Raw genomic sequence first — 25,636 nt, forward strand, 5'->3', positions numbered from 1 at the left:
AATCCCAGGACCCAGAGATCATGACCTGAACCAAAGGCAGACGCTTAACCATCTGAGCCAACCAGGTGTCCCTGTGAAACAATTTCTAAAAGATGTCTCAAACTTCACAACATTCAAATGCAGATCATCACTCAGAATCTATTGCTCTTGCTTTGCACATAATTCTGACACTTACCTAGTGGGCCTCCAGGTCCATGGCAGAGCAGCAAGAGAAAGTTGGAAGACAGTGAGAAAACCCTCTTGTCTCAGGAGTGCTGTGTCGCGAGGGGCCTGGAACCAGGCAGGCAGGAGAAGGACACCTACAATAGGATTTCAGGTGAAGCTGGGAATGTCAGGAAGCCAAGACAAAGAAATGTCAGAATTAGAATCATATGTGAGGCACAAGGCTGAAACACTGGGACAGGTGGGTCAAGGCCACATTTAGGAAGGGAACAAAACTGAAAAGGAAAATGCAGTTCAGAACGGTCACTTAGATCAGGTGCCCAGGGCAGAGCAGCCTTATGTCCTTCACCGCTGGGCCCTCTGCTCGCCCACCCTCTGCTTCCCACAAGGAGGCTGAGGATTGCATCTTTCTCCACTCACAGCTCTGTGCAGTTGGGCATGAGGCAGAAGTGATGCCTGTGGAGAAACCATTCATTCATTCATTCAATGAATTTTAATGATACACCTACTTGTGCCAGGTGTAAGTGATGGGGTAGGGGACACATCAGTGAGTAAAGTGGCTTCAGCCTGTGTGGGACTTAGATTCACAGGGTAGAAACAAGGGTTTCTGATTGATTGAAAGTGAGCCTTGTAGCTTAATTCTACCTCATTTCAAGGGCTTGAGGTCAGCTCTTCCTGGGGGGGGATGGGAAATAGATTTTTTTTTTTAGCAACTGGGCTTTGGAGAGGTAAGAAGTGACAGTTTCATTTCAAGGACATTAGTAAAACCAGAAAAAGCAGCCCTCAAAGTCAAAGACCTTAGCCTCAGAATACATGCAAACAGGTGCCTACAGTGCAGACCTTCTTGGAAAGTGCTGTACGATTACTAATTTTCAGGATGACCCCTGTATACAAGTGTCTGTTTCGGTCAGTCTGGTTAAAGCAGCCAGGAAGCGTGCAGCATTTTACAAAATTTTCACCCAGAATGTTTTTTAATGGTCATCAAAGAAAAAAAAAAATCTCATTTATATGGAAAATTTACCTCCCCAAGGGAAGGTTTCCTTCAGAGCTAAAGTTTCCTAACCCCGGATCTCCAGGAAGACTGTAAGCAATTTCTCACACGGCTCATCATATTCAGAAATCCCTTTACAATTTGTTACTACACGTCCGAACCCATTTTAACGTTCAAATTGATCCACACGGCACCAACTGGAGGGAAGGGCCGGACAGGGGAATGGCTTTTGTACGTCGGTTTTGTTTTAGTTGCTGCGGCCCAGGGAGCTGCCCAGCGACTGCGCGGGTTCCCACGGCAACCAAGGCGGGGAGCGCGGAGGAGGGGCGCAGCGGGAGTCCCCAGCCCCGCGGGCCGGGCGGGGGCGGGGCCCGAGCACCAGGGGCGGGGCCTGGGCGCGCCTGCGCAGTGCGCGCTACTCCGGGGGGGCGGAGGCGACGCGCAGGAGGGAAGATGGAAGACTACCAGGCTGCCGAGGAGGTAACCGCCGGGCGGGGACGGGCAGGGTGGAAGCCGAGAGACCCTGGCGCGGGCGCGCGGCGGCAGCCAAGGGCGTGTGTGGGCTCCCGGAGCGCGTCCGGGCGTGGGCGGCCGCAGTCCCCGGCGCACACTGACGGCACCGGCGCCCTGCCCGGCGCTTCGCCGTGACCCCCGGCCTGGCCTGCTCGGGGCGTCGGCGCCCGCCTGGGGGGCGGGGGGCGGGGCGGGGGCTCCCCGCGCGACGGCGGGCGCTCCGCGGGCTTCCGGGGACTTCCTGGGCGGGGCCGGGAGCTCCCCGTCTGCGCCCCTCGCGACCCCGCGCCCCGCCTCGCAGCGCCCCCGACCGGTCCACACCCGCCGGGTCCCGAACCTGGCTCCCGCGGGCCCGCCACGCCTCCGACCCGGTCCACACCCGCCGCCGGGTCCCGAACCTGGCTCCCGCGGGCCCGCCACGCCCCCGACCCGGTCCACACCCGCCGCCGGGTCCCGAACCTGGCTCCCGCCGGCCCGCCACCCCCGACCCGGTCCACACCCGCCCGCCCTCCGCCCCCCCGGACCCTGCTCCAGGCAGGCGGGGCGTTGGGAGGGTGCGGTCACTGGCTCCCTGTATTCGGCGGCGGCGGCGCAGACCCGCACCCTGGACCAGGTGCTCCGCGACCACGGCTGGGGAAACCGAAGGTCATTAGGGCGCCTGCTGACTGTTAAGGCAAGACTCCAGAGTGATTGCACGCGGGACGCGCACATACAGTCACATCTTTCAGGTCCCTGCAGTCGCAGATTGAAGGCGCAGGCTGTCTGCACAGTGCACGAGTGCGCAGGGGAGCCTGCCTTTGTCCGGCCTTCCACACCTCGTTCTTCAGCCTGGCTTCCGTCCACCGCCGCCACCATCACTGGTTTCATTTTCAGTTTGAGTTTGAGATGTCAGTGTGAGAACCCCTGTGTGTGGGGGGGAAATAATCTGCCATTGCCTCAATGTGGAAGCAGGGTAAAGCACATAATTTGCCAAGCAGAAGACATTCTGTCTAACGGTGTGCTGTTAAAATGGCTTTCCTTCAATTTAACGTGCACTCAGGGATTAGAGCTGATGGATGCTGCTATAATAGAAAGGTAGTTGCCCATTTTCTTCTTGCTAATAATTCTTGTTGAAATTGAAGTAAGTTGAGTCTTGTCAAAAATAAACTATAGATGAATTTGGTAAGGTTTGATATTTTACCATTTTTGTCTTTTTTTTTTTTTTTTTTAAGATTTCATTTATTCATTCATGAGAGACACAGTGAGAGAGAGAGAGAGAGAGAGAGAGAGAGAGAGAGAGGCAGGCTTCATGCAGGGAGCTGGATGTGGGACTCGATCCCAGGTCTCCAGGATCACGCCCTGGGCTGAAGGCAGGGACTCAACCGTTCAGCCACCCAGGCGTCCCATTTTACCATTTTTGAAACTTAGTTTAAGCAGGAATGTTTGGAGGGGAACAAAAAAAAAAATCTAAGACTAAAGGACTGACACTAGAGTTTCAGTTTTGATCCGATTTCCTAAGTACCACACAAATGGCAGTGTTTGAATGCTGGTACAACCAAGTGGATGATTATGAGAAGACATGGTTCAGGAGCACCTACCAAAGGAGAAAGCTTTTCCCTATAAACTAATGTAGGAAAATGGCTTGTATTATAGGAATGTCCATAAAACTTTAAAAAAGAATTGACACTGTAAGAGAAATCTCTTAGTAGCGGCATTCTAATTCAGGCTCCCAGCAATGAGGGGCCAAGGGACTTCGTTATTGCAGTTCTCACTTGGAGATCTGTGAATTGAAGGGGCTGAGCAGCATCTGTTTTACACAAGATAAAGCCCTAAGCCTAAGCCCTTGGGAAGAGTTGACCCAGACTTCTTTCTAGCAGGCGTGCCTTAGGTAATTACCAGCCCACGCTAGTCCCTTCTGAACTAAGCCTTTTCTGCATATCCTCAAACTTCCTGTAAAACTTGGACCTTTGTAAAACCACTCTCAACTCACTGGTCATATTTCCTTTAGAAGTTGAAACTGCTCAGTGGATTCTGTACACCTGCTCTACTTTTCTACTAAAAGTCTACTGAAATCCCTCCTCAGCCTTTTTTGTATTTTAGCCCCAGGGCTAATTACACAGGGATTTTTCCAACTGGTTAAGGATCATTGAAGTCCCTTGGAAGGATCCAGTAAACCTCAAGAAATCATTTGCTCTGTAAGATACTGCAAATTTTCATTCGTTCAGTGGATTGGCTTTGTCTCCACAAGTATGCCTTCTGAGTACAGCAAGTGAGAGGGCTTCAGGCAGTCTCCTCTTGATCCTCCTGGAAAGAACGGGGCATCCCTCGGACAAGGCCACAGTCAGCATCCAGCAGGGACTAAAACACTGCAAAAGCTGGGCGCTCTGCCTTTATTCCACCACGATTCACAGTGACTGAGGACCTGGGCCGCTCTAGAAGGAATGTCCAGAACTAAGGACTGTTCACAGGACTCAGACACAACTGGTACCCATTCGAGTGTACTTTATGTAAAGAGAAAGTCATTTTTAAGCCCTGTCATTCGATTACAGGTGGCAGCCCCCCTCCCAGCTCATCCTGAGGCTCTGCTAGCAGCTATTCTGGTTTTGTAGTCCTGAAGTAGGACAGCATGAAGAAGGAAACAGCTATCAGGAAATAGTGTAACCATTGCATACTTAATCACTAATGGTGATTAAAAACAGAAACGTCTTGAGTTTCAAACCTCCTAATCAGTTTACCTTAGGAAAAGTGTCAGCTAATTTACACAAAAGTAACTCATTAAACTTGTGTATTTGTTAATGATCCTAGTAGCCAACTGAAATGGAGAGAGATTGAATCTAAAGTGACCATGGCATGAGTAAAAACAAACCAAAAACCTTTAAATTATATACATATTCAGATTCCTGATTGCCTCTCACCAGCTCTGTGATCCTCCAAGAGCCACTCAGCATTTCTGAGTCTCTGTAGTGTCTTCCTTGGTAAAAGGAAGTTTGGTTATTTCTGAGTCTTCATTTATAAATTATGTTCATTACTTAAATTGACATTAATCAATGCAGTGGAAACATCTTTTAAAGCCATCAAATCTAACTAATTTTCTTGCTTACAGACTGCTTTTGTTGTTGATGAAGTAAGCAACATTGTAAAAGAGGTAAGAGGAAGAATACTTATTTTTAAAATGTTGATTAATGGCCTTATGAGTGAAAATAAGTGTTTTAAATACTGTCTTGGAATTGTTTCAGCTGAGCCTTTGTGTTTTGGCATTTTAAATAACAGTTTTTACTGCAGTGAATAGATAAGAATGTAGATAAGAATGTAGATAAGAATTACTTCCATATTATGTAAATTATATATTTTAAACCAGACAAGAAATTTTATATACTAGCATTATTATTGAATATTACTAAGACTTGGTTCAATGATCTTTTAACATAAAAGACTCATGGTCATGGTGTCCAAGTAAATGTTTCTGGTGTCAAATAAAGAGTGAATATAAAAAAATTGAAAAACTTTCAGTTATTTAAGACCTGGTGATCCATTTGGGGCTTACCTGCTTATTTTTCTTAAACTACGTATATAATCATTATTGACCATGGTACATCCCATAGATGATGACAGTAGAGGGCAAAACAGGATATTTGTTCTTTATTCATTTGAAGAATACATATCAAGGGGACATTAGGGATTGACCTTCAAGGATTTTACAGTATGGGGCAGGACCAGCCAGGCACTTACCAAATAATCACACTGGGAAATGTAAACTTGCATTTTTGTGTGGTAACTACTACCACATGTGGTGCTAGGAGGCATCTGACTCACCTGCTGAGTTTAGAACTAGAACTAGAAGCTGGAGGGCAGCCCTGGTGGCTCAGCGGTTTAGCGCCGCCTTTAGCCCAGAACTTGATCCTGGAGACCCAGGATCGAGTCCTGCGTCGCGCTCCCTGCATGGAGCTTGCACTCCCTCTGCCTGTGTCTCTGCCCCCCCCCCCTTCTCTTTCTCTGTCTCTCATGAATAAATAAATCTTTTAAAAAGCTAGAAGCTGGAGAATGAGTAGCAGTGGTATTAATTCAGCAAAAAGAGGGGGCAGACAGTCCAGGCAGGGCACATGTGCAAAGGCCCTGTGGTGGGACTGTGCATGGTGTGTTTGAGGGACTGACATGAGGCAGATGATGGTGGAGTAGTGCAGAGTGCTGGGGAAGCCTGGGGCAGGAATGAGGCCAGAAAGATTTTCCTTAGTCCCCTTCCCTTCCTGTGTAAATTGAGCACAGTGTGTGAAGCCATTGGCCAGAAGAAAGCCATTAGATGACCTAAGTTTATTTTTTATTATTTTTTAAAGATTTTATTTATTTAATCATGAGAGAGACACAGAGGCAGAGACACAGGCAGAGGGAGAAGCAGGCCTCCTGCGGGAAGCCCAATGGGGGACTCGATCCCAGCACCCCAGGATCACGCCCTGAGCCAAAGGCTCAACCACTGAGCCACCCAGGTGCCCCTAGATGATCTAAGTTTAAAGTACCAGCTGAGATTATGTGTGTAATTTGGAATGGCCTCTAATGGAAATTCTTGACTAATGCCAGAGTGATCAAGAACCACAACCCATTTTTGTGATCAACACCAAAAAGCAAGATGATATTGTTGTACCATATACATCATTCACCATCACACATGATTTTCTGGTTGTTGTGCAAGATCTGTAACAGTTTGCTTTGGTTTCCCTGCACACGGTGTTTCTTAGGGAACGTGGGGGTGGGGCAGGCGGGTGGCAGAGCCAGAGTGGAACTGAGAAGTGGGGTTGGCTTATCGTGAAGGCCCCCGTGATCTCCGTGTTTTCGGCGTCACTGACTCAGTTGCCAGGCAGCAAGTGCAGTTGAAGGTAGACCCTCCCAGGCCCCGTGACAGCAGGAGATAGTATTGCTGTGGTCCCCTCCACGGGCACTGGCCTCTTCAGCCTTTGTTCCCTCCCTCTGGAATAGGTTAATTCACTTGAGCTGTTTCGAGGATTGGGTAGTAATGTGTTTGGGTGGGTCCAGAATTGGAGGGCAGTTTTTCTCCCTCCCCGAAAAACAGCTCCTGTCACAGTGCACGTGGAGAGAGCAGCCCAAGGTAGGGGCTTAGCTTGACCAGTATCCAGATGTCTTAACAACCAGGTCCTTTCAAACCAGGAGTGCCTGTGTCCCCACAACCTTATTTTATGCTGAGCTGGGAAGAGCGGAACATGTCAGAGGATGAGAAGGAGCTATGACAGGAGGGATGAAGGGGAAGGAAGGCTGGCAGCTACACGAGGTGTGTTTAATGTGACTGCTCAGAGTCCCAGGGTAAATAGGTGCGACTACAAATAGTATTTTGTTCCCCAAAAGCAAGGTCACTGGGCTTATGCCCCAGACAGTAGACCCTAATCCATCTCCAATGTGCACAGCTCCAATCCCAGGGTTGTGTCTCCGCATGTCTGAGGACAGAACTGGGCCCTCACCAAATTATTTTAGGTCATAGTTGTCATCAAAACCCAGGTCTCTGGTTTCCAGCTAGAAAGGGGTAGAGAAGGAAGCCGCTTAGAGGCAGGTGCATTGGCATCAGCAATAAATGGCCCACAAAAATCATAAAATGCTAACAGCCTAACAACACACTTGAGACAAGCAGGGGCAGGCAGCTGTACCTGTTCCCGAATAATTTGAGACACACAGCATGAACCCTCACCAGGATGCAGCACAGAAAAAAGACTAGGAATTTCAGATAAAGAGAAAAATACATTAACCTTACAATAATTTTTCTAATATATAGGGCTCTTTTTTATTATCTGAAAAGTGCACTTATGTGTTATGTTCCCAGAAAATACTGGATAAGTGAGGTATTTTTGAATACATGGTTATTTGCATAGGTTTGTATGTTGTCAGTTGTACAATCAAGCAATAAAGATTCCTGTGTCTGCTATATTTTAAGAAAGGAATGGGCAAAGGAAAATGTTTTCTAGCCTCAGTAGAAAAAAAAAAATTATCATCTCCAACTACGAACTGCAATAGTCAACAGTAAATTCAGTCAACATGTTTTTAAAATTTGACAGATTCTATGGAAGTGTGGATTTTTAAGAATATGTAACTTAATGAAATAGGACACTCTAAAAAGGTGTGTTTGCAGATGAGTCCTCGTGGTTACAGATGTGCTATTTCATGCAGACTGTATTGTGACAGTTCTCATGGTGGGAGCCTCGGCACTAAGTGGAGGGTCCTGGCTGAGTTCTACCAACAGTGACCCTGTGCTTCTGTTCCAGGCTATCGAGAGTGCCATTGGTGGCAATGCCTATCAGCACAGCAAAGTGAATCAGTGGACCACAAATGTCGTAGAACAAACTTTAAGCCAACTCACCAAGCTGGGAAAGCCATTTAAATACATCGGTAATGCATTTTTGCTTCTTGTATATATTGCTGGTGGTTGGTGACATGCTGGTGAGAGGCGAGTGTGGCAGTGTGATGTCTGACCTCAAAGCACCCGGTAGGGGCAGGTCACTGTATTGTGTGCATTGCCACCCTCCTGGCCTGTTCAGCAGCTCAGACAGTGGCAGGGCGCACATCACAGCATTTCCCAGCACTTCAGATCAGATGCTTTTACAACAGGCATGTGGTGCGGGACAGGGACGGGTGTGACTTGTCACTGTCACAGGGCCAGGCAGTCTACCCCGATAGCCGTTAGCCCAAACACCAGCCATGGGTTCTTCGTACATATGCTGAAAGTAGGCTAAAAGAAATGTGTGTTGCCAAGCAGATCTAATAAAAGTTTGTTTTAATTGAAGTGACCTGTGTGATTATGCAGAAGAACGGAGCGGGGTTACACACAGCGAGTTCCTGCTTCTGGGACAGCTCGACTGACGGTACGGTTCTCCACTGTCCTCTGCAGGCCTGTCGTGGGTTCTCCCTGCAGGCTCTGCGTGCTCCTTGACCCTGCTGAGATCTAGAGTTTTCTGAACATGTGCTCGGATGTTTCAGGTCTTTGAAAGCATGTTTATTAGAGTCCCCTTTAACACTCTGTATAGGGAAGAGTCTGAGCAGCCTCATCTCTGTGCCACACAGAAGCCCAAGAAGTGAGGCTAGCGCGCCCATCTCCCTGAGTTGAGCGCTCTGTGCCTTCTCCCCGCAGGCAGCTGCACGGTGCGCTGGGAGAACAAGACCATGTACTGCATTGTCAGCGCCTTCGGGCTGTCCATCTAACCGTCGGCGGCCCTGCCTTCCCCCTCTGCCCCGCTCGCCGCCTCTCCTGACGGCCACGGATCCGGTGAACGCTGTCCTTGTGCTCTTTCAGTGTCTCTCGTGGCGCTCTCACAACGTGGAGAAAAGGCAGGTGACTGCCCTGTTCTGTGAACGGCGCATTCCGTGAGAGGCTAGTCATCCCAGCGGCCAGGCCTGTGCTGCCACTTGTCTTAACTCTGAACATTTCTTCCCAAAGGTGCTAAAAACTGAAATCTGCTAGTTTGAAGCTTTCTCTCTCTCTGAATGACTCAGATACACTAATTTTCCATACTTTGTACTTTGGTTAGAATAATAAATTATTCCACTTTAAAGTTTGTGTTTTTCTTCATAGTCTAAATACCACAAATGAATTCTTCAGTTTTCAGTAGTGACTTTAGAATCTATAGAACTGCAAAACCAAAAAGGAAGTTACAATTTGGCGTCGGTCCCCTCCAATATAAGGATTTGCTGCTTTGATGTGAGGGCCCCGGATCCTGCTGGCTTCTGGGAGCGTGCCCGCTGGTCCCTGCTCTGGCCAGAGCTCTCAGCCCCACATGCTGCCGGTCTGCCATGGGGCGGCTCCTACCTCAGTGTTCTCCACTTATCAGTGGCAAGCCTCCGAAAAATGTTTTAGTACTTTGGGGCTTCCAAAATGCTTTCATGATCATTTTTCAGCCACAATTAGGCCCCTATTTATAAATCTGCAAACACGTTTGGAGGTTATTGGACTGATATTTTTTATCTAAGGAGGGAGATGGGCCCCTGCCCCAGTCTGGGACCTCACCCTTTGCTCATCCACGGGCCACATTCACACAGGGATTAAAACACACTCTCGTGTCCGCCTGCCAAAATGAAGAATGCGCTTTGTCCCTGAAGCACTTCTGCCTGAATGACCAAATTAACTCCACAAGAGCAAATAAATCACATAAGGATCGAATATTTAAAATTTATTAACATTTACCAGAAAGGAAGTTTCAGAATGATGCCATTCACAAAGTGTAAGTTTGCCATAAATAAACATTTATTCACTTTTGACTGATACAATGATTCTGTGATCAGTTACTGTGCTCATCGACACAGTTCCAAGATCTCCTACATAGTTCTAGCTTTCCTTTTGAACTTAAAGTTTAAAGTTGTTTTTATTTTACAAATATTTACAGTAATTTTGTAAAAAGGCAGTTTTCAGTAGCAGAAAATTCTGTGTTTCACTGTGTGGGATTATAGTTACCAGTATATCAAACATGTCAAGTCAACAGCAGGATAACAAGATGTCACAGGCTAAAGCGACTTCCCTTGGGCCTGGGGAAAAGATTTGTAGCTTTCTTCCCAAAAGTCTAACCTCTAAGGCAACTGGTTTCTAAAATCTTCAAAATACATAAATATTTAGTGACTTAACTAGAAATCACTAGATGTCCCTTTTTACCATCCTGTCGAGCTTCCATGGTTTCCTCTGTGAGGAGGATTCCAGGAAGTAAGTCACTGACCATACCGTGACCAATTCAACACAACTGTACCTTCAGTAAATAGTTCACGGAATGCTTGAGGCTGGTGACATTTGTCTTGTAACCTGCCCATTTAGTGGGCTGGGTTTACATAATGTATCTAAACTTTTATTGCAATCTGTAATTATGTACAGGAACAATCTTACAAACCTTGAATATATTTTATATATCCCCTTCTCTAGCCTTTCAAATGGGGCTGAAGAGAGAGAAAACTGCATCACTTCACTGCTGTAATGATTTAATAATAAATCAAGCAGACCTATTACCCACACGGATAATGATGCTCTCCCTAGGGAAGCTGAAATACGTACGGTCATCTTCCAGGTTCCCCTAGACTGGACCAGTGTAAAAAATTACCCAAAGATGATGTTATTCAAGCCATTACCATGAAAGAACTAAAGTCAGCCCTTTGAATTTACAATTGAAGTTTGCAAAACTTTGATACTCTCCAAGAAAAAAACAATTTTCTTGCTACTGTCTACAATTTCTGGCAGACTTTAGTGTTTTAATCTAATACCTACGGCATATATACTACATGCTAAGTGCTATATACGTTAAGCAAATCTTTACATGGAGTGCGTAATATGTTGATCTATATATGATACACCAGAGACAAGACTGAGAATGCACAATTTAACAGAGAGCCATATTCCTCTTAAGTACTTTCTTTTATAATTTTGTTTCCAACTTAGTTACAAAAAGCAAATAAATACTCCCATATTTTCATTTCAGTGACTTGGTGCCATGAAGAATCAAGTATGAAGAGATCAGTCATCAGTTTATAATTACACTATAGGACAAAGACAAGTTTTAAAAAGTTCTAATGTATATGGCTAAATGCCTCAAGTAGTTTACATTTGCTGATAAATAAAAGCATTCCAAATTATGGACATTTAATAATGATTAAAACTTGTAAACTATATCACATACTAGAATACATTAATCAGCACAAGTAAGTTTTCATCAATTTACATAAATTATTTCTAGTTAGAAGTTGAAAAATGTGGTAACAGAAAAATTCTTCCAATACCTTGGAGTACACGGAATCAAAAAAAAAAAAAAAAGTAATAATTAAAAAAAAAAAAAAATCACACCACTGAAAATGTAAAAACCACGTAGACTTGAATTACCCTTGCAGTAATACAGCTGTTTTAATCCAAACTTTTATATTTACAAGGTTTTAAAAACAAATGGAATCCATATTAAAGGTACATTATCACTAAGGTTTAAACAGAAAGATGTGAAGCCATAATGAGAAGTCTCTCATGAACCTCTCTAAGGGCCCAGCACTACCTAGAGTGAATACAATTTTTAGCTATTTGAGAGTTAATGCATAGATGAAGGAAACGTAGGTACTGCTTGCGGAGCGGAACAACCCTACCCTGTGCTGCTGCATCTGCCAAGACGCCATCAATCAGGATGTTAGCCATGACCGTACGGTAACGGTTCAAGAGAGACGTTATTGTGCATTGTCAAAGGAAAAGGAAAGGAGAGCTCTATACCAGCCTTCTACACTTTGTCTTTGACAAAAAGGAACTGGCAACTCTCCAGGGCCTTCTCTGATGCCACAGATTCAGCAGCTCCAGACAACTTTTCTCTTCCCTGGCCACTGGGGAGCAGGGCATGATTCCCAGCAAGTGACCTTCCACCCAAAGATATGCTTTCCACAAGTCATCCAAAATGTTTTACTTCTTTCATCTGTTTCAAATGTGGAACTGAAAAATTTTTTCAAGATAAAAAAATTTATAATAATATATCAATCCTTTGTCTAGCTTTTATTAAAAAATAAGTTCCACGGGGTGTTCTCTCTTAATGGAGTTGTAGAAATGACAGCTTATAGGAACTGTAGTGGATACCCTCTTCCCCACCCCGCACCACATCCGTTCACATTCATGTATGTAATGCTCACATGCACACGCGTGTGGACACAGGCCCTTGGAAACTATGGCAGCAAGACCTCTCCCCTGGAGCTGGCTCTTGTCATCTTACCCTTTCCTTATGAACCTCAGCCAGTCCTCCTCAGACCCCACAAAACTAGTTCTGCCCAGTGGCCGTGAGGGGCTAGCACTCACCTGCCCACCATTGCCCTAATGAGCCACTGCACAGGCATTTTGGACAGGAGTTCCTAGTCACTTAGGATGCTCGGTTAGCCAGAGCGCCGGCCACTCCAGGGGGAAGGTCTGCCCCCAGGAGACAGGCACAGAAACAGGCTTCCTTTGAGTTTCAAAGGTGGAAACTGGTACAGGGCAGGAAGAAAGGAGGAAAGAGGAGACCTTCACCGTGCTTATGACCTCATTCATAAGGGTTTTCCATGGACTCAGAATGAGCAATTAAAAAAAAAAAATTCACTAAAAACAGGAGTAATTACCTCCTCGCCACTAAAAATGAACTCTTTCTCATCTGAAATCTTTGAAAAAGGAATTGGCTGTTCATGCTTGTTATCAGCACCTCTCTTCTCAAATAAAGGCAGCCGCTCTAACAATTAATTTGGCCCAATGGTTAAATTTGTCCTTGGTTTTGGTTTTCCTTTCAAAAATACGTAAACACAGAAGGACCAGGAATCCTCTGCTTCTGAGACCAGGCCGAACACCAGCAGTGGCAGAGGCAGTCAGGAAGCGGCGCGGCAGCAACGCGTCGGCCCGGGACTCAGTCACTCTCAGATCCTTCTTTGTACTGTGCCCGGATGGCCTGGCCGTTCTGCAGGGGCATTTCTTCATAGTCGCTCCTGTCATGAAAGAGACCCTAGATGCCATGTGGCTTTTGACAGCTCCTCATCTATTCTCTTGCACACTGATGTGCCATTCTAGCAAGAACGCCGCACATCACAGCTCTGCGCTCCCCATTTCCATAGCCTGCTGCTCCTGCCGGCTCCTCACCCCCCTCAGGGCCCAGGGCCCACCGCCAGGAAGAACTGTTCCTCCTGTGGTCACCACCCGTGGGAAGTGTTCAAAAAATGGAACACCACTCAATCTAGTCAGAACAATGTGAAAAATAGAACACTGTGGGATCACAGGGCATTCCCAGGTAAAAGAAACATCACAATGCCTTGAAAATCATTTTAGAATGATTACAGCCTGTTCAGCAGACGCATAAATCCAGGCCAAATGCTCACTATCGGACAGCTTTCTGAGAGGCAGGGACTTACCCATAGATCACATCATCGTCAGAGTCATTCAGCATGGAGAATGCAGGGTTGTCTTTCAGCTGCGACTCTGAGAAACCACAAAAACATTTTTATGTTATTAGCCTGGGGAGCCAGGATGCTACAGAAAAAGGACAGGAGTCAGGGCAGGATTCAAGTCCCAGCTTCCACCGTTTATCATTTGTGGGACCTGGACAAATCTTGCCTCTCGAGCATTTTCTCACATACAGGCTGGGGCTGCATCACTACTTGGCAGTCTGGTGGGCAGAGCGCGTGGTGGAAGCTCCAGGAGGAGACAGACTCCAGGAGGGGCCCTCCATCGGGAGCTGCGATCCGGCTATTATGTTCTCCCAAGTCCCAAGTCCACCTGGGAGCAGGGGCAGAAAAAACCCAGGAGACCAGGAGACGCCAGCCCTGCTCCCTGCCACCCCTGGGAAGGAAGCCACTTTGTCTAGTTTCTTCATCTCAGAAGGAAGTAACTGCACCTTCGTTAAAGTGGCTGTGAGGCATTTTGGCACTTTGGGAACTCACACAACACAGGAGTCGGGTGGTGGGCCTGAAATGCTACGCCCCTGCCCAAGTTCCAGGAAGTTCCTGCCCTTTCGGCCTTTCACAGTCTGGTTCTTCTTTGGAGGGGGGAGTGGTACACTCTGGCTTTCTGAGCAGCCATGGCATGAGTGTTCAACAGATGTGGCTTCGCATGGCTGAGGGACACGCTCGGGCTCGGATCCGCTAACAAAACACCTGTTTCCATGCTGGGCTCTGATGACACAGCACATGCTGTGTTCTAACTACAACTCAGGGCTTACACCAAGACTTACTTCGTCTTTTTCCGCTACCGAGTTTTGGGGCCCAGCCCTGACAGGGAACCCGGGGGATGGGTCCCGGATTGCAGTGAGGCCATCTGACCAGCCAGCCAGCCCCAGGGTGGCTTACCATACAGGGCGTTCTTCGACGGAGAGTACACAAAGGCCAAAGTGTAGAGGTAAAAGTTCAACAAGCCGTAGAAAGATAAGAATTCAGCTGGTGACACCGTCAAGGGAAATCACCAGCCCCGGAACTGGTGTCTGGCTGCCCCCTCTAAGCACCAGCAGTCCTTTCTACTGCTGACCGCCAGCGAGGACCCCACGGTGCCACAGCCCAGACAGGAGGACACCACAGGGCAAGCCCACAGCCAGAGGTTACGATAACCTTTCAAGGTCACTTGTTGATAACAGGTGCACCTTGTTCTTTTCTACCCATGGAAACCTCTGGAGGTGGTGGGGCCTGACGTGATCAAGTTACACACAAAGAACAGAGCCCCATGCACACATATGGGTAAATCGAGAATGAAATGAAAAACTAGAACGGTCTATCAAACCAGTCGTTCTTAATCTTTCCTGCATTACAGACCCCCCTCTGAGATGCCGATAAAAGGTTTGTATGAAATCCAGCCAGTAAAATTTGAAAAATCCTGCATTAATTCTAAGGACAGGAAGAAGCCCAAGGAAAAGAACCTACATGAAAGGGATTAACTCTAAAGCACCCCCTGATGGACGCCAGCAATGCCAGGGGAGCGGCAAGCTCTGGAAGCTGCCAAGCAGCCGAAGAGCTTAGTGGGAGGCAAGGAGCCTGCCTGCTGGCCTCCGGCACACTCACATCTGGGTGATGGGGAGAGACACTCAAAACGGGCTCAGCCTCTCCTTGGTGCTCTGCGGGGAGAAGTGGGCACCACAGACTGATGCTGAGTCCTGAATGGTGCCTGGATTCCTGAAGAATCCAGGGACAGGGGAGCAGGGGGATGGGAGAGCAGCTGGGAAGTGACTCCCTCTGGAATGGTGGGGCCCATGACACACAGACGCCCCAGTGACCTGCCGCTTCTGCATGGCCCTGACACACTAACCACTCCCGGCACAGCGTGGGCCTGAGACCTGTCGGCTTCCAGTGAAAAGGATATAATTCTGGTAGTGAGTTGACAGTTCAGCTACAAAATTGTCTTGTAATACTTGTGCTCCAAACCTTAAATAAAGGATGACGATGCTGAAAAGAAGGAGGAAGGACAGTGAGTAAACACAGGCGAAGAAATGGCCTCAGCTCCACAGCACTCATTCCATTCACCCCGGTCCCACGGTCCATTCACTACAATTTCTGCACGAACCTGGGCACGCGCGCACGCACACACACACAGCCCCCCCCCCCCCCCCCCCCGCCACAGGTGTTTGGTCTCAGATCCAGGAGGGCCGCTGCTGGGACAGAAGCAGGTGGCCGCCCGCACCGGTGCCCTGAAGCACCCGCTCGGCATGGCTCCTTCCCTTCTCACGCTGCCTTAGGTCTCCTTTCCCAGACCAGCTCCTCCCACATGACAAGGCCCTGAGGAAAGTCGGCTTCCCCCAGTCACATTTCCCTCCTCAGGCTCGGCGATTCCCACGGTGAGGGAGCATGGCACCTCTGTCCAGACATAATGATGACACGGAGCTCCGCAGCCAAGCGGCGCTCCCCTGAGCGTCTCCAGTGTCTGAGCCAGCACCCTGCGCTCGTCTCCCCTCCCCGTGGTCCATTCACACAGAGCCAGAGGGACCCCTAACCAACTGTAAATCGGAGCCTCCCACCTCCTGGCTTCGATCCCTCCCAAGGGTTCCCATCACTGAAAATAAACTGGGGCTCCTCCTGCTGACGTGCAGGGCCAGAGCTCACCTCTCCGGGGGGCCGCCCGCCCTCCCTCACCTCCTCACCTCCCCTGGCACTGCTGCTCCTCTTACACTCACCAAGCCACCTGCTGTCCCCATGACTCCTCCCTCAGGCCTCAGGCCAAGTGTCTCTTCTGCAGAGACGTCCCCTCCCGTCTAAAGCAGAATCTCTCCTACCATCATCACATAGTTTTTATTAGGGGGCTTATGCTATTTATCTACTTGTTTATCACCATCTTCCTCCATTAGAATAGCAACCCGGTGATAGGGAGGAACCTGTCGGCCTGCTGACCAGAGCACACACTCCATACATGCTTTTTGGACAAATAAATGAGTCCCTTTGAAACTTTTATGAAGAAAGACCGTAAAGGCAGAATGACTTCTAAGTCAGACTCTACAGAAGGCATCTCACTCCCAAACCTGTGGACTTGGCATGAGGGTGAAGACATGTGAGGGGATGTGAGGGGTATGTGGGGTGTGTGTAGGGGGGGTGTGTGAGGGGATATGAGAAAATGCATGAGGGAACGTGAGAGGTTTGAAAGTCTAAGTGTTTATGAGAGGGTGTGAATATGTGAGAGTATTGTGAGGTAGTGTGTGAGAGTGTGTATGGTGTGTGAGAGGGAGAGTGTGAGAAAGTGTATGAGGGGGTGTGAGGATAAGAGTGTGAGTGTGGAAGGGATGTGAGTGTGTGTGTGTGTGTGTGTGTGTGTAGGGATATGAGAAAATGTGTGAGGGGATATGAGAGTATGTGAGAGGTTTGAGAGTGTATGTGTGTATGAGGGGGTGCGAGCATGTGAGCATTGTGAGGTAGGGTATGAATGTGAGAGGGAGTATGTAAGAAAGTGTGAGTGTGTGGGGGGTGGGACAGTGAGTGTGAGGGAATGTGTGAGGGGGTGTGAGAGAGAGAAGGTGTGTGAGGAGTGTATGTGTAAAAGAGCATGAGGGCGTGTGAGGCAGCCTATGTGAGAAGCAGAGATCACCTGTGCACATGCGCTGAGGAAGGGCTGCCTACAGGACACCCGCACTGCTGTTTCCAGGTGAAAGCAGATGCCGAATGGAGAGCGCTGAGATCATGTGGTATGATGGGCAATGAGCACGACTTGGATGGGAAGGGACATGGGTGCCCACGGGAGGCCAAAACTCAGGCAGCGGGGCACCCTACAGCTGCCCTACAAAACTGGCCTCTCAGAGCCCCATCTGGCTCCCAAGGAAAACAGCCGGCAGCCATTTATTTGCCACCCAAACTGCCAAAAAGAAAGGCAAGTGACTATAATCTTTCCCTCTGGACTCGGATTTTAGCAGAAAGAAGCAAACACAAACAGCCAAACAATGATTTGGCAGGCATTCACAGAAACGACCTGGTCACCTGGGCCTCACTCAGCCTCTGCAGCCTCCCACCACAGCCTTCCCCCACCCAGCGTCCTTCCCCTGGGGCCATCGCGTGGTGGTTCAAAGACACCCATGGTACCGAATTCAAATACAAATACACAGTCCTCTCCTTGGAGCATCAAAAGGTCGCCAGGCACCAAGTATGAGGTATTCTAGTTCTCAACCCCACACTGGGCTGTGGCCACTCCACCCGCATGGCCCAGGGCCCGCAGGCCTCATCTACGCTCGTCATTCCCCGGGGCATTTATAACACAATGTGAGCTCTCTTGGCCACTGGGGATACTCAGTGCCTGCCCTGAGCAAGAGGCCCTCTGACCCAATGAACAGATCTGGCTAGAAATGCACTGAAATTAATTCTGTGAAAGGGGAGAAAAGATATTCATGACAGGAAAATACAAATTCGCTGTTTTGCTTCTTTCAAGGAATAAAGTCTTCTTACCTAATAACAAGCACTACAAAAGTCAATGCAGTCAAAAATTTTAACCTGAGATCTGAAAAAGAAAGAAATACCTTATTAAACCACTTTGGAAGTAAATTCCATTCTTACCACAGGGAGCTTAAGAAAAAAAAAAAGACAAATAATGAACCGAGCCTCCTGAACAAAACCCCTCCTCCGTCTGAACTTTAAGCCTGTGTGCACCTGAAGCCCAGAAGACATGCGCAGTCCCACCTGCCCAGAGTCGAGGAGGCACCCCAGGGAGACGACAGCCATTGTTACTTGGTTGTTCCAGATTGAGAGAAGGGATCCATGTGAGCAGATGACTTGCCCTAACTCGGGACTAGGAAAAACCGCCCTGGCCACCTCCTCGGCAAGGTACAATTCTGGGATGATCCACCCAGGGCCCCAGGTGGCTTCCACCTCATAGGCCTCCCAGTGCTGGCCCCAAGGCACTGTCTAAAAGGCCCAGAGTCGCCCATTCAGCCCTGCTGTGGCTCCTCAGGGACCGAAGGCGCTTGTCCCCAGCAAGAGGGAGTGGGACAGGTCCCATCCAGGTCAGGCCCTTGCTGGGTGGGCTCCCGAACAAGAGGCCAGCTGTGCGGCCAGCTCCCAGCTCGCCTGGCCTTGGGCAGTTCGTGATGGGGCACTTACCTACATAAGGCATGTGACGCAGCTCGGAACAGGCCCGCACGATCAAGAACAGAAGGTATAAAATATACACGGCTGCCACCACCATGAAGAAAATCTTCATTCCCTAGAATGACACACGATGGCAGCTGAGTAAGAACAGGCGCTCGGCCCTGCTCCTCCTTCCAACGCCACGGCAAGCAGGAAAACTGAGCATCTTTACAAGGAGCCTAGAGTCCTGAGGGTCTCTCCATGACAGAGAACAAGAGCGTGTTCCTCAACCAGACTCGCTGCTCGGCCTTCTGTGAGCCATGTGGCTCACCCGGGGACAGCCCCGGCCCTGCTTGGCCCCATGAGCCAGAGTCCAAGCTCCCTCTGCGGGGCCCAGGATGCAACGGGAGCTCAGCACACCAGTGCTGGCTCTGCAAGCCTCAGGCTTCCAGCATTCCCTCTAGTAACAGACACAGGCCACTGATTGAGAAGGGGACACAAAGGTGACCACAGCCACGGTGACAGCTGCCTTGCTCAAGTCCTTCCGAGTGCTGGCCAAGGGCTTTGGGTTCCTGCTCCATTCAACCTGCATGGCAACTCTTCAGCAGGGACGGCGCCACCATCCCCTTCTACAGAGGGAGAGCACGGGGACAGCAGGGGCTGGGGAGGTGGGAGGCTTGACCTGCAGGCCACTTGGGAAGCTGGCACGCTGGCCCAGGTACCCACCCTGGTGACCTAAGACCCCTGACCACCCCTCAGTTTTCACATGAGAACCGGACAAAAGCTCCAGTGACAGATTAGCAGGAACCTATTTATCTCAATCTGGGTAGTGACACTCAACCAACAGCCCTGTAGATCTGTCACTGGGGTCTGCAGAATCTTCCCTGAGAATGTGTCAATACAGCTCTTCCCTGTCCTCTCCTTTCATGTCATGCCCCTAGAGAAGGCTTCTCTGAGGCTTACCCCCTCCCACACATGGCCCCAAGCCTTCCCGGGGTGTAGGTGCCCCGCCTCGGGTCTCCTGCAGGCCTTCCTCCCCACCCAGCACCACCCACAGCCCTGCCCAAGGCCTCTGCCAACTTGGCGCACGGCTCCAGGCAGCTCTGCAACAGCACCGCCCTTCCCTGGCCCAGAATACCTCCCCTCCTCTCCAGTTCCAGGTTCAGCCCCTTCCCCCAAAAAACCTATTACAGCATTAGAAGACTAAAAGACAAAGGACAAAACACAAATAGTTTCTCATCCCCTAGAAACTTGGGCCCACTGTCCCTAAGGACACAGGGACGCTGCACACCAGTCTGTACTTACTACTAAGCTTTTTCTCCCTCACAAGGTCCTATATTCTTTGAGGGCAAAGATCATAGCACATGGCTCATAAGGCATACACTGAGCAACCTTCAAAACTCCTCAAACTTCTAAATAATGGAATGAAAGACTACCAGTGCTCCCCTGCAAAAATCTGGCTAAGAATCATGTGCTCAGACTACTCGCTATGACATGTGTAGTCTCAACACAAGCCACACATCTTTCAAGATAATCATCATTCACTAAACCTCCCTCTTTCTCAGAGGCCATTCCCATAAAGAACCACAGTTTTTATCACTTTACAGGAGGCTCTGCAAAGCATCCAGAGAAATGGTGGCGATCACCCAAGCTCAGGATTCAACCCCGTCATGCCTCTGGGATTGCCCTGCTGAGACCATGCCTTCTAGATACCTCACAGGCTCCCTCTGGCCCCGGGGCCCCTCTCACATCCATGCCCTGGCTAGGCAGCCAGCCGTGCCCAGGAGGGGCTGCCCCGTGAGAGGCCTTGGGATGGCAATAAACCCAGAGATTTGAGGGAAAGCCACATATAGGGCCACTAAACTGAGTGCCACTTACTGACCCCTGTGTAAAATAAACACTGGACCCCCTACTTGAAAATACAAAGAATTCTAGGTTTTGGTGAGAGCAGAGCATTACCCAGGGTGCTGTGTCCTGTTGCTGCTGTGCCTACAGGCCCACACCAGCCAGCCTGGCCACACCATTTATTCTCTTGGAAACATTTCTCTACTTTAGAGAATTAAATCAACAAAATGAACAAAACAGATTTCTTAATTGCTCTACAATCCTCCTAAAATCTGATACACTTTCTGTGCCTCAACCATAAACTGAGGAATGAAGCGACAACTTCATTTTAAAAAGCTTATTTTTCATACTACTCAAACACATTCCAAATTTTGTACCCATGAACCTTCTATAGTCTCCCTTAACCAGCCAGTTAGCAAAGTCATTTCAGCAGTACTATTTAAGTTACAAAATTCAGTAATTTTTAAAAATAGCATTTTAGAAAAACCCACAGCCATCACTAATAATCCTTACCTGAAAATTTCCTGTGTCAACTCGATACTGGTACATTGGATCGTGTAATTCATTAACTCTGAAAATATAGTATTATTAAAAAAAATCACAGATTAATAACTAGCTTACTTTTCATTTTTTGCTTTCATCTGGCTTTTATTTTTTCTAAGATTTTATTTATTTGACAGAGAGAGTAGGAATGGGGGCAGAGGGAAAGGGAGAAGCAGACTCCCAACTGAGCAGGGAACCCCATTGTAGGGCTTGATCCCAGGACTCCAGGATCATGACCTGAGCCGAAGGCAGATGCCTAAACGACTGAGCCACCCAGGTGCCCTTCCTTTGGCTTTTAAAGAAACTTATTAACAGCAGTGCCTAGCTGGCTCAGTGGGTAGAGCATGCAACCCTTCATCTCAGCGTCATGAGTTCAAGCCCCAAAGGGGCTTTTATTATTTAAAAAAAATAGGGGCTTTTTTATTTGAAAAAAAATAAATCTTTTAAAACTTTATTAACATAAACTACTTACCAACCCATAGTAAAAGACTTTTTAAGAAGTAATCCTAAATTTATGAGAAACCCTAAATTTCACATTGAAAATGCCTCCAGTGCTACTAAACTATTTGCCTGCAGTTGTCATTACTGTGAAGCTACAGTAATTTTGTCACAAAAAAAAAAAAAATCCCTCTACTATCTCTCCTGCAATGTCACCAACTACTTTCGGGCACCTTTTCAATGGAACGTATGGGCATTGGGAACAGACGAGCACACAAAGAAAGCTATACAGAAGTAAACGCCAGTTTCCATGCAACTCATTTTAAAGTGAAACTGGGTAACTGAGTAGTTGAAGAAGCAGAGACAGGGCAGGGAGACGAGGTGGGCTGAGCGCTTGCATCACTGGGCCGTGGAGTGCGACGTGCCAAGTGTCAAAACTATACCCCTGGAACAGAACTCATTTCTGCAGAAAATCCTACTAGGGTGCCTGGGGCTATGACTACATGAGGCTTCAGCGGTGGTCCCATTTTACAGAAGGACAAAACTACTAATCCTGCTAAGCGTCAAGAGCTGGTGCAGGGATGGGGAGTTCACAGACACAAGCCCAAGGAGAAACTAACGTTTCTGTGGGCAGGGGCGAGCCAGGACCCATGAGCATCATTCCTACAGAAGACGATGTCTGCCACTTTGAAGGAGAAATCTAAAACGACATAGTCTTTTTTTATTGTCCTTTTGAGACTAGAACTGTGCTACCCTTACGTGCCAGTCACGCTAAAACAAATCCTCGATTCAAGTCACACTGTCAAGTCCTGAAATCCTGGTGACAGATTCCAGCTGGGTTCACAAAATACAGTAAGACTCCGGATCTGTCCTCCGTTGTCAAATGCTTCCCATGCCTAAAGTTCCTCACATAATAGAATTACTCACGTCTGCCATATTCCCAGTGTGACAGAAGCCAACCACAACAGTCCGACAATGAAGAATTTGGGCAAATAGAAAGTCAAACACTTCCTTTCTCCCTAAAAATAAAAAATGGTAAGAAATGATTTAGTAATTCTGGCAAACCATTAAGTACTAGAAGTACACACTAGATCAGAGGTACTCAAGTCATTTCTACATCCTTCTGCTGACTAGGGCTGAACACAGATTCTCCAGGAGCAGTTTATCTGCAGGAGCAGCACCAGAGCGTGGACCAGAAGGACCAGGTCCCCGGCACCCTCGGGCAGGGCTGAGGGCTGATGCTCACCTGAACCCGTATCCCGTGGTACACGCACAGCCAGAAGAGCAGCAAGGCACAAAGGAACACAGACTGGAAGAGATCGTCCAGCATGCCTGGAAACCAGCTGTTCACCAGGAAGGAGAGGGGGAAGAACGGATCTGGAATGCAACCAGCAGAAAGGCCTGGTGGAGGCAGGCTCACCCCACCCAGCCTGGGGCCTCCGTCCTCTGCGAGGGCAGAACTCAGTCACCCTCTCCTCAGTCGGAGCCAAAGGGAGGTAGCGAACTAAAGGCTGTTTTGTTTTCCAAAAAACCTAAAAGCCAATGAACAGATTGCTCCAGTGATCATTACAGAGTGCCGTCTGCTTCCGCCATCCGCTCCTCCCCGCAGGCCTGGGAATCCCGGGGCTGCGGCTCTGGAAGCAAACGCCTTCTGAAGCAGGGGAGGAGGAACAGACGGCAGTGTTTGCCGCCTTCAGCCAAGTTCCAAGACGGCTGTGTCTGTAGCCCTTCCAGGTTTCAACTACCAAAGCAATCACTTATTCGTGCAAGCTGCCAGGCATCTGCCTCGTCCCAGTACACCACCATGCACGCGCTCTGGGGGATGCGGCCACCTGTTCCTTCAGGGGCTCCCAGGCTCTTCTGGAGACTCTGGGGCCAGACGGGCTCTAGGACACCTTGCAGCTTTAAGCTTTAAAGGGGATAGCTCCAAAATAAAAATGGGCACCTACCGTTGTAAAGCAGCAGCAGAGGCAGAAGAATGGACATCCACTTCTGCTCCATCCCCCAGTCTCGCATGGAAAACTTCCGGAGGGAATGTGCAAACAGGCACTGCAAACCAAATCAGGAACGCAAGTCACTGTTTTTGCTGACACCTCGCTTAGTACCACATTAAGCCTTCCCAGAGTGATGGTCAGCCAAACCTCCCTCCAAGTTACCCCTTGTTGCACGGACGGCTGAGAGCATTAGTGCCGACGGAGATAAGATGGTGAATCACTGGCAAGGAGCTGTGGGTAAGATGATCACAAGCTGCTCTCAGAGGGGCAGGAGGGGGCAGGGAATATAGTGGCCATAACTCCTCTGCCAAAGGGCAGAGCACCCACCCCTCCCACCTCCTCCTGGACAGACTAATTCTAACAGGTCGGCCCCACAGGGCCACCCAGGCACCTCCCTGGGGACAGGCCACATGCTCCCAGCCATGCAACATCTGCAGATGGCACCAGGGCTCCCCGAACAAAAGCTGAGGGAATGAGGCTGGTAACCATGGTCAGAGAATGTGTGTGTTTTCAAACACCTGCTTGAAGAAGCTGTGTTGAGCCATGAGAGTTTCTTTAAAGTACTTTAAAACACTATACAATATGTATAAAAGACCTGGAGGTTGTTTTGTTTTGATATTTATTTTGTTTTTTTTCTGTACTCTAACATAAGTCAATGATTTTCTAGGCAATTTGGACTTCCCAGGCTGGTGGGCCATTTCTCCCAGTCTGTGAGGCTTAGGCTCATTTCTTTGTTTAAGAACATCATGCCCTGGGTGCCAGCTCTTTGGGCCCCAGGGTGTGGCAGCAGACCTTCGGACAACAAAGATACTTCAAGAAACAGCAAGGATTTCTGCTGCCTGTAGTTCTCCACTCATCTTTAGTAAGTTCTTTAAGGGACTCCCTGGGTGAGGCTGGGACCACCATCCCAGCTCTCCGCAGACTCCACCGTATCTCAGAGCTAAGGATGCATGCACCACATCCCAATGCTGTGTCCTCCCAGCCCACCCAAACCCATGTCCCATGTCACCACCAACTGGCGCCTCTCTCACAGGTCTATCCCTGACAAGCCTATGTCCTTCTGTGTACAGTTAGACTGTGAAGCACAACGTGAGCCTTGGGTGACAACTCGAGTGGCCCCCACCACAAAGGGTGGACATATCTCCAAATGTTACACCCTCCATGTCAGCAAGGAGCAAGCAGCTGATAGGCAGAATGTGGCGCTGAGTACCAAGGCACATACCCTCTTCCTCCAGGATGTATGTATGTAGGTGTGTAGGTGTGTGTGTATTTATTTTCTTCTTCCAGTTTTAAATTCCCAACTTCACGGACCAGACTGGGCCCCTGTGTGATTGCTTTGCTTTAAGGGTAAGCATTCCCCGCCAAAGTTACAGGGTGCTTGTGGACACTGAACTCAGACCCCAAATGAGCCAAAAGCTTGTACTTCCAAACCCACTCATCTGAGGGGTTCCTCTTGAAAAGCCCAAAGACTGAGAGATCTGTTACAATTTTCCAAAGGTAAAACCGCAAGAATGTGCTGTATCTGCCTGGATAAAAAGAAGGTCATTTCAACAAGGCAGGTGATATGGCATTGTCATTGCACTCTGATGAGCATTTACTTAAAAGTTGGGGATTGGGCAGCCCGGGTGGCTCAGCGGTTTAGCGCCACCTTCAGCCCAGGGCCTGATCCTGGAGACCCGGGATTGAGTCCCATGTCAGGCTCCCTGCATGGAGCCTGCTTCTCCCTCTGCCTGTGTCTCTGCCTCCGTGTCTCTCATGAATAAATAAATAAAATCTTTAAAAAATAAATAAATAGAATAAAATCTAAAAGTTGGGGATCTGTCATCACTGTAGTACTACACAGAGGTCCTTACTAACAGATGCCATGCTGCTCTTTTTGCATGACAGCATCCTAGCAGAAATACAGCATATTTGGTAATATCAGGTCAGCCCACTGGATGGAACATTTCAGCATTCAGATAAATCTCTCATGTGGTTCACACTTTTTTAAAATTTAAATTCAGGTTAGTTCGCATAGAACATAATATTGGTTTCAGGAGTAGAATTCAGTGATTCATCACTTACAGACAATACCTGGTGCTCATCCCAACAAGTGCCATCCTCAACCTCGTCCCCCACTCAGCCTATCCCCCTGCCCACCTCCCTTCCTGGTTTGTTCTCTATAGTTAAGAATCTCTTATGGTTTGCTTCCCTGGTTCACACT

General features: G+C 48.5%; 2 protein-coding genes across 5 annotated transcripts in view; one reads left to right on the forward strand and one right to left on the reverse strand.

Moving 5' to 3' along the window:
- The first annotated feature begins 1,560 nt into the window (after window positions 1-1,560).
- On the forward strand, window positions 1,561-9,189 carry DYNLT1 (dynein light chain Tctex-type 1). Its single transcript, XM_026018752.2, has 5 exons — window positions 1,561-1,633; window positions 4,749-4,790; window positions 7,906-8,029; window positions 8,425-8,502; window positions 8,769-9,189. Exons 1-5 carry the CDS (start codon window positions 1,607-1,609, stop codon window positions 8,837-8,839), a joined length of 342 nt encoding a protein of 113 aa, XP_025874537.1. The 5' UTR covers window positions 1,561-1,606; the 3' UTR covers window positions 8,840-9,189.
- Window positions 9,190-9,856: 667 nt separating this feature from the next.
- The window catches only part of TMEM181 (transmembrane protein 181), a 75,707-nt gene continuing 59,927 nt past the window's right edge, over window positions 9,857-25,636 (reverse strand). For all 4 annotated transcript variants that reach the window (XM_026018751.2, XM_072766931.1, XM_072766939.1 and 1 more), the window contains exons 8-17: window positions 23,389-23,488; window positions 22,686-22,816; window positions 22,367-22,458; window positions 20,972-21,029; window positions 18,647-18,749; window positions 17,996-18,047; window positions 15,438-15,520; window positions 14,438-14,527; window positions 13,505-13,571; window positions 9,857-13,084 (exon numbers count right to left, since the gene is read on the reverse strand). In XM_026018751.2, coding sequence (XP_025874536.1) covers window positions 13,006-13,084; window positions 13,505-13,571; window positions 14,438-14,527; window positions 15,438-15,520; window positions 17,996-18,047; window positions 18,647-18,749; window positions 20,972-21,029; window positions 22,367-22,458; window positions 22,686-22,816; window positions 23,389-23,488 — 855 coding nt within the window. In that variant the 3' untranslated portion in view covers window positions 9,857-13,005. The remainder of the gene's footprint in view (window positions 13,085-13,504; window positions 13,572-14,437; window positions 14,528-15,437; window positions 15,521-17,995; window positions 18,048-18,646; window positions 18,750-20,971; window positions 21,030-22,366; window positions 22,459-22,685; window positions 22,817-23,388; window positions 23,489-25,636) is intronic.

This window comes from Vulpes vulpes, chromosome 1 (genome assembly GCF_048418805.1).
Source record: "Vulpes vulpes isolate BD-2025 chromosome 1, VulVul3, whole genome shotgun sequence".
NCBI lineage: Eukaryota > Metazoa > Chordata > Mammalia > Carnivora > Canidae > Vulpes > Vulpes vulpes.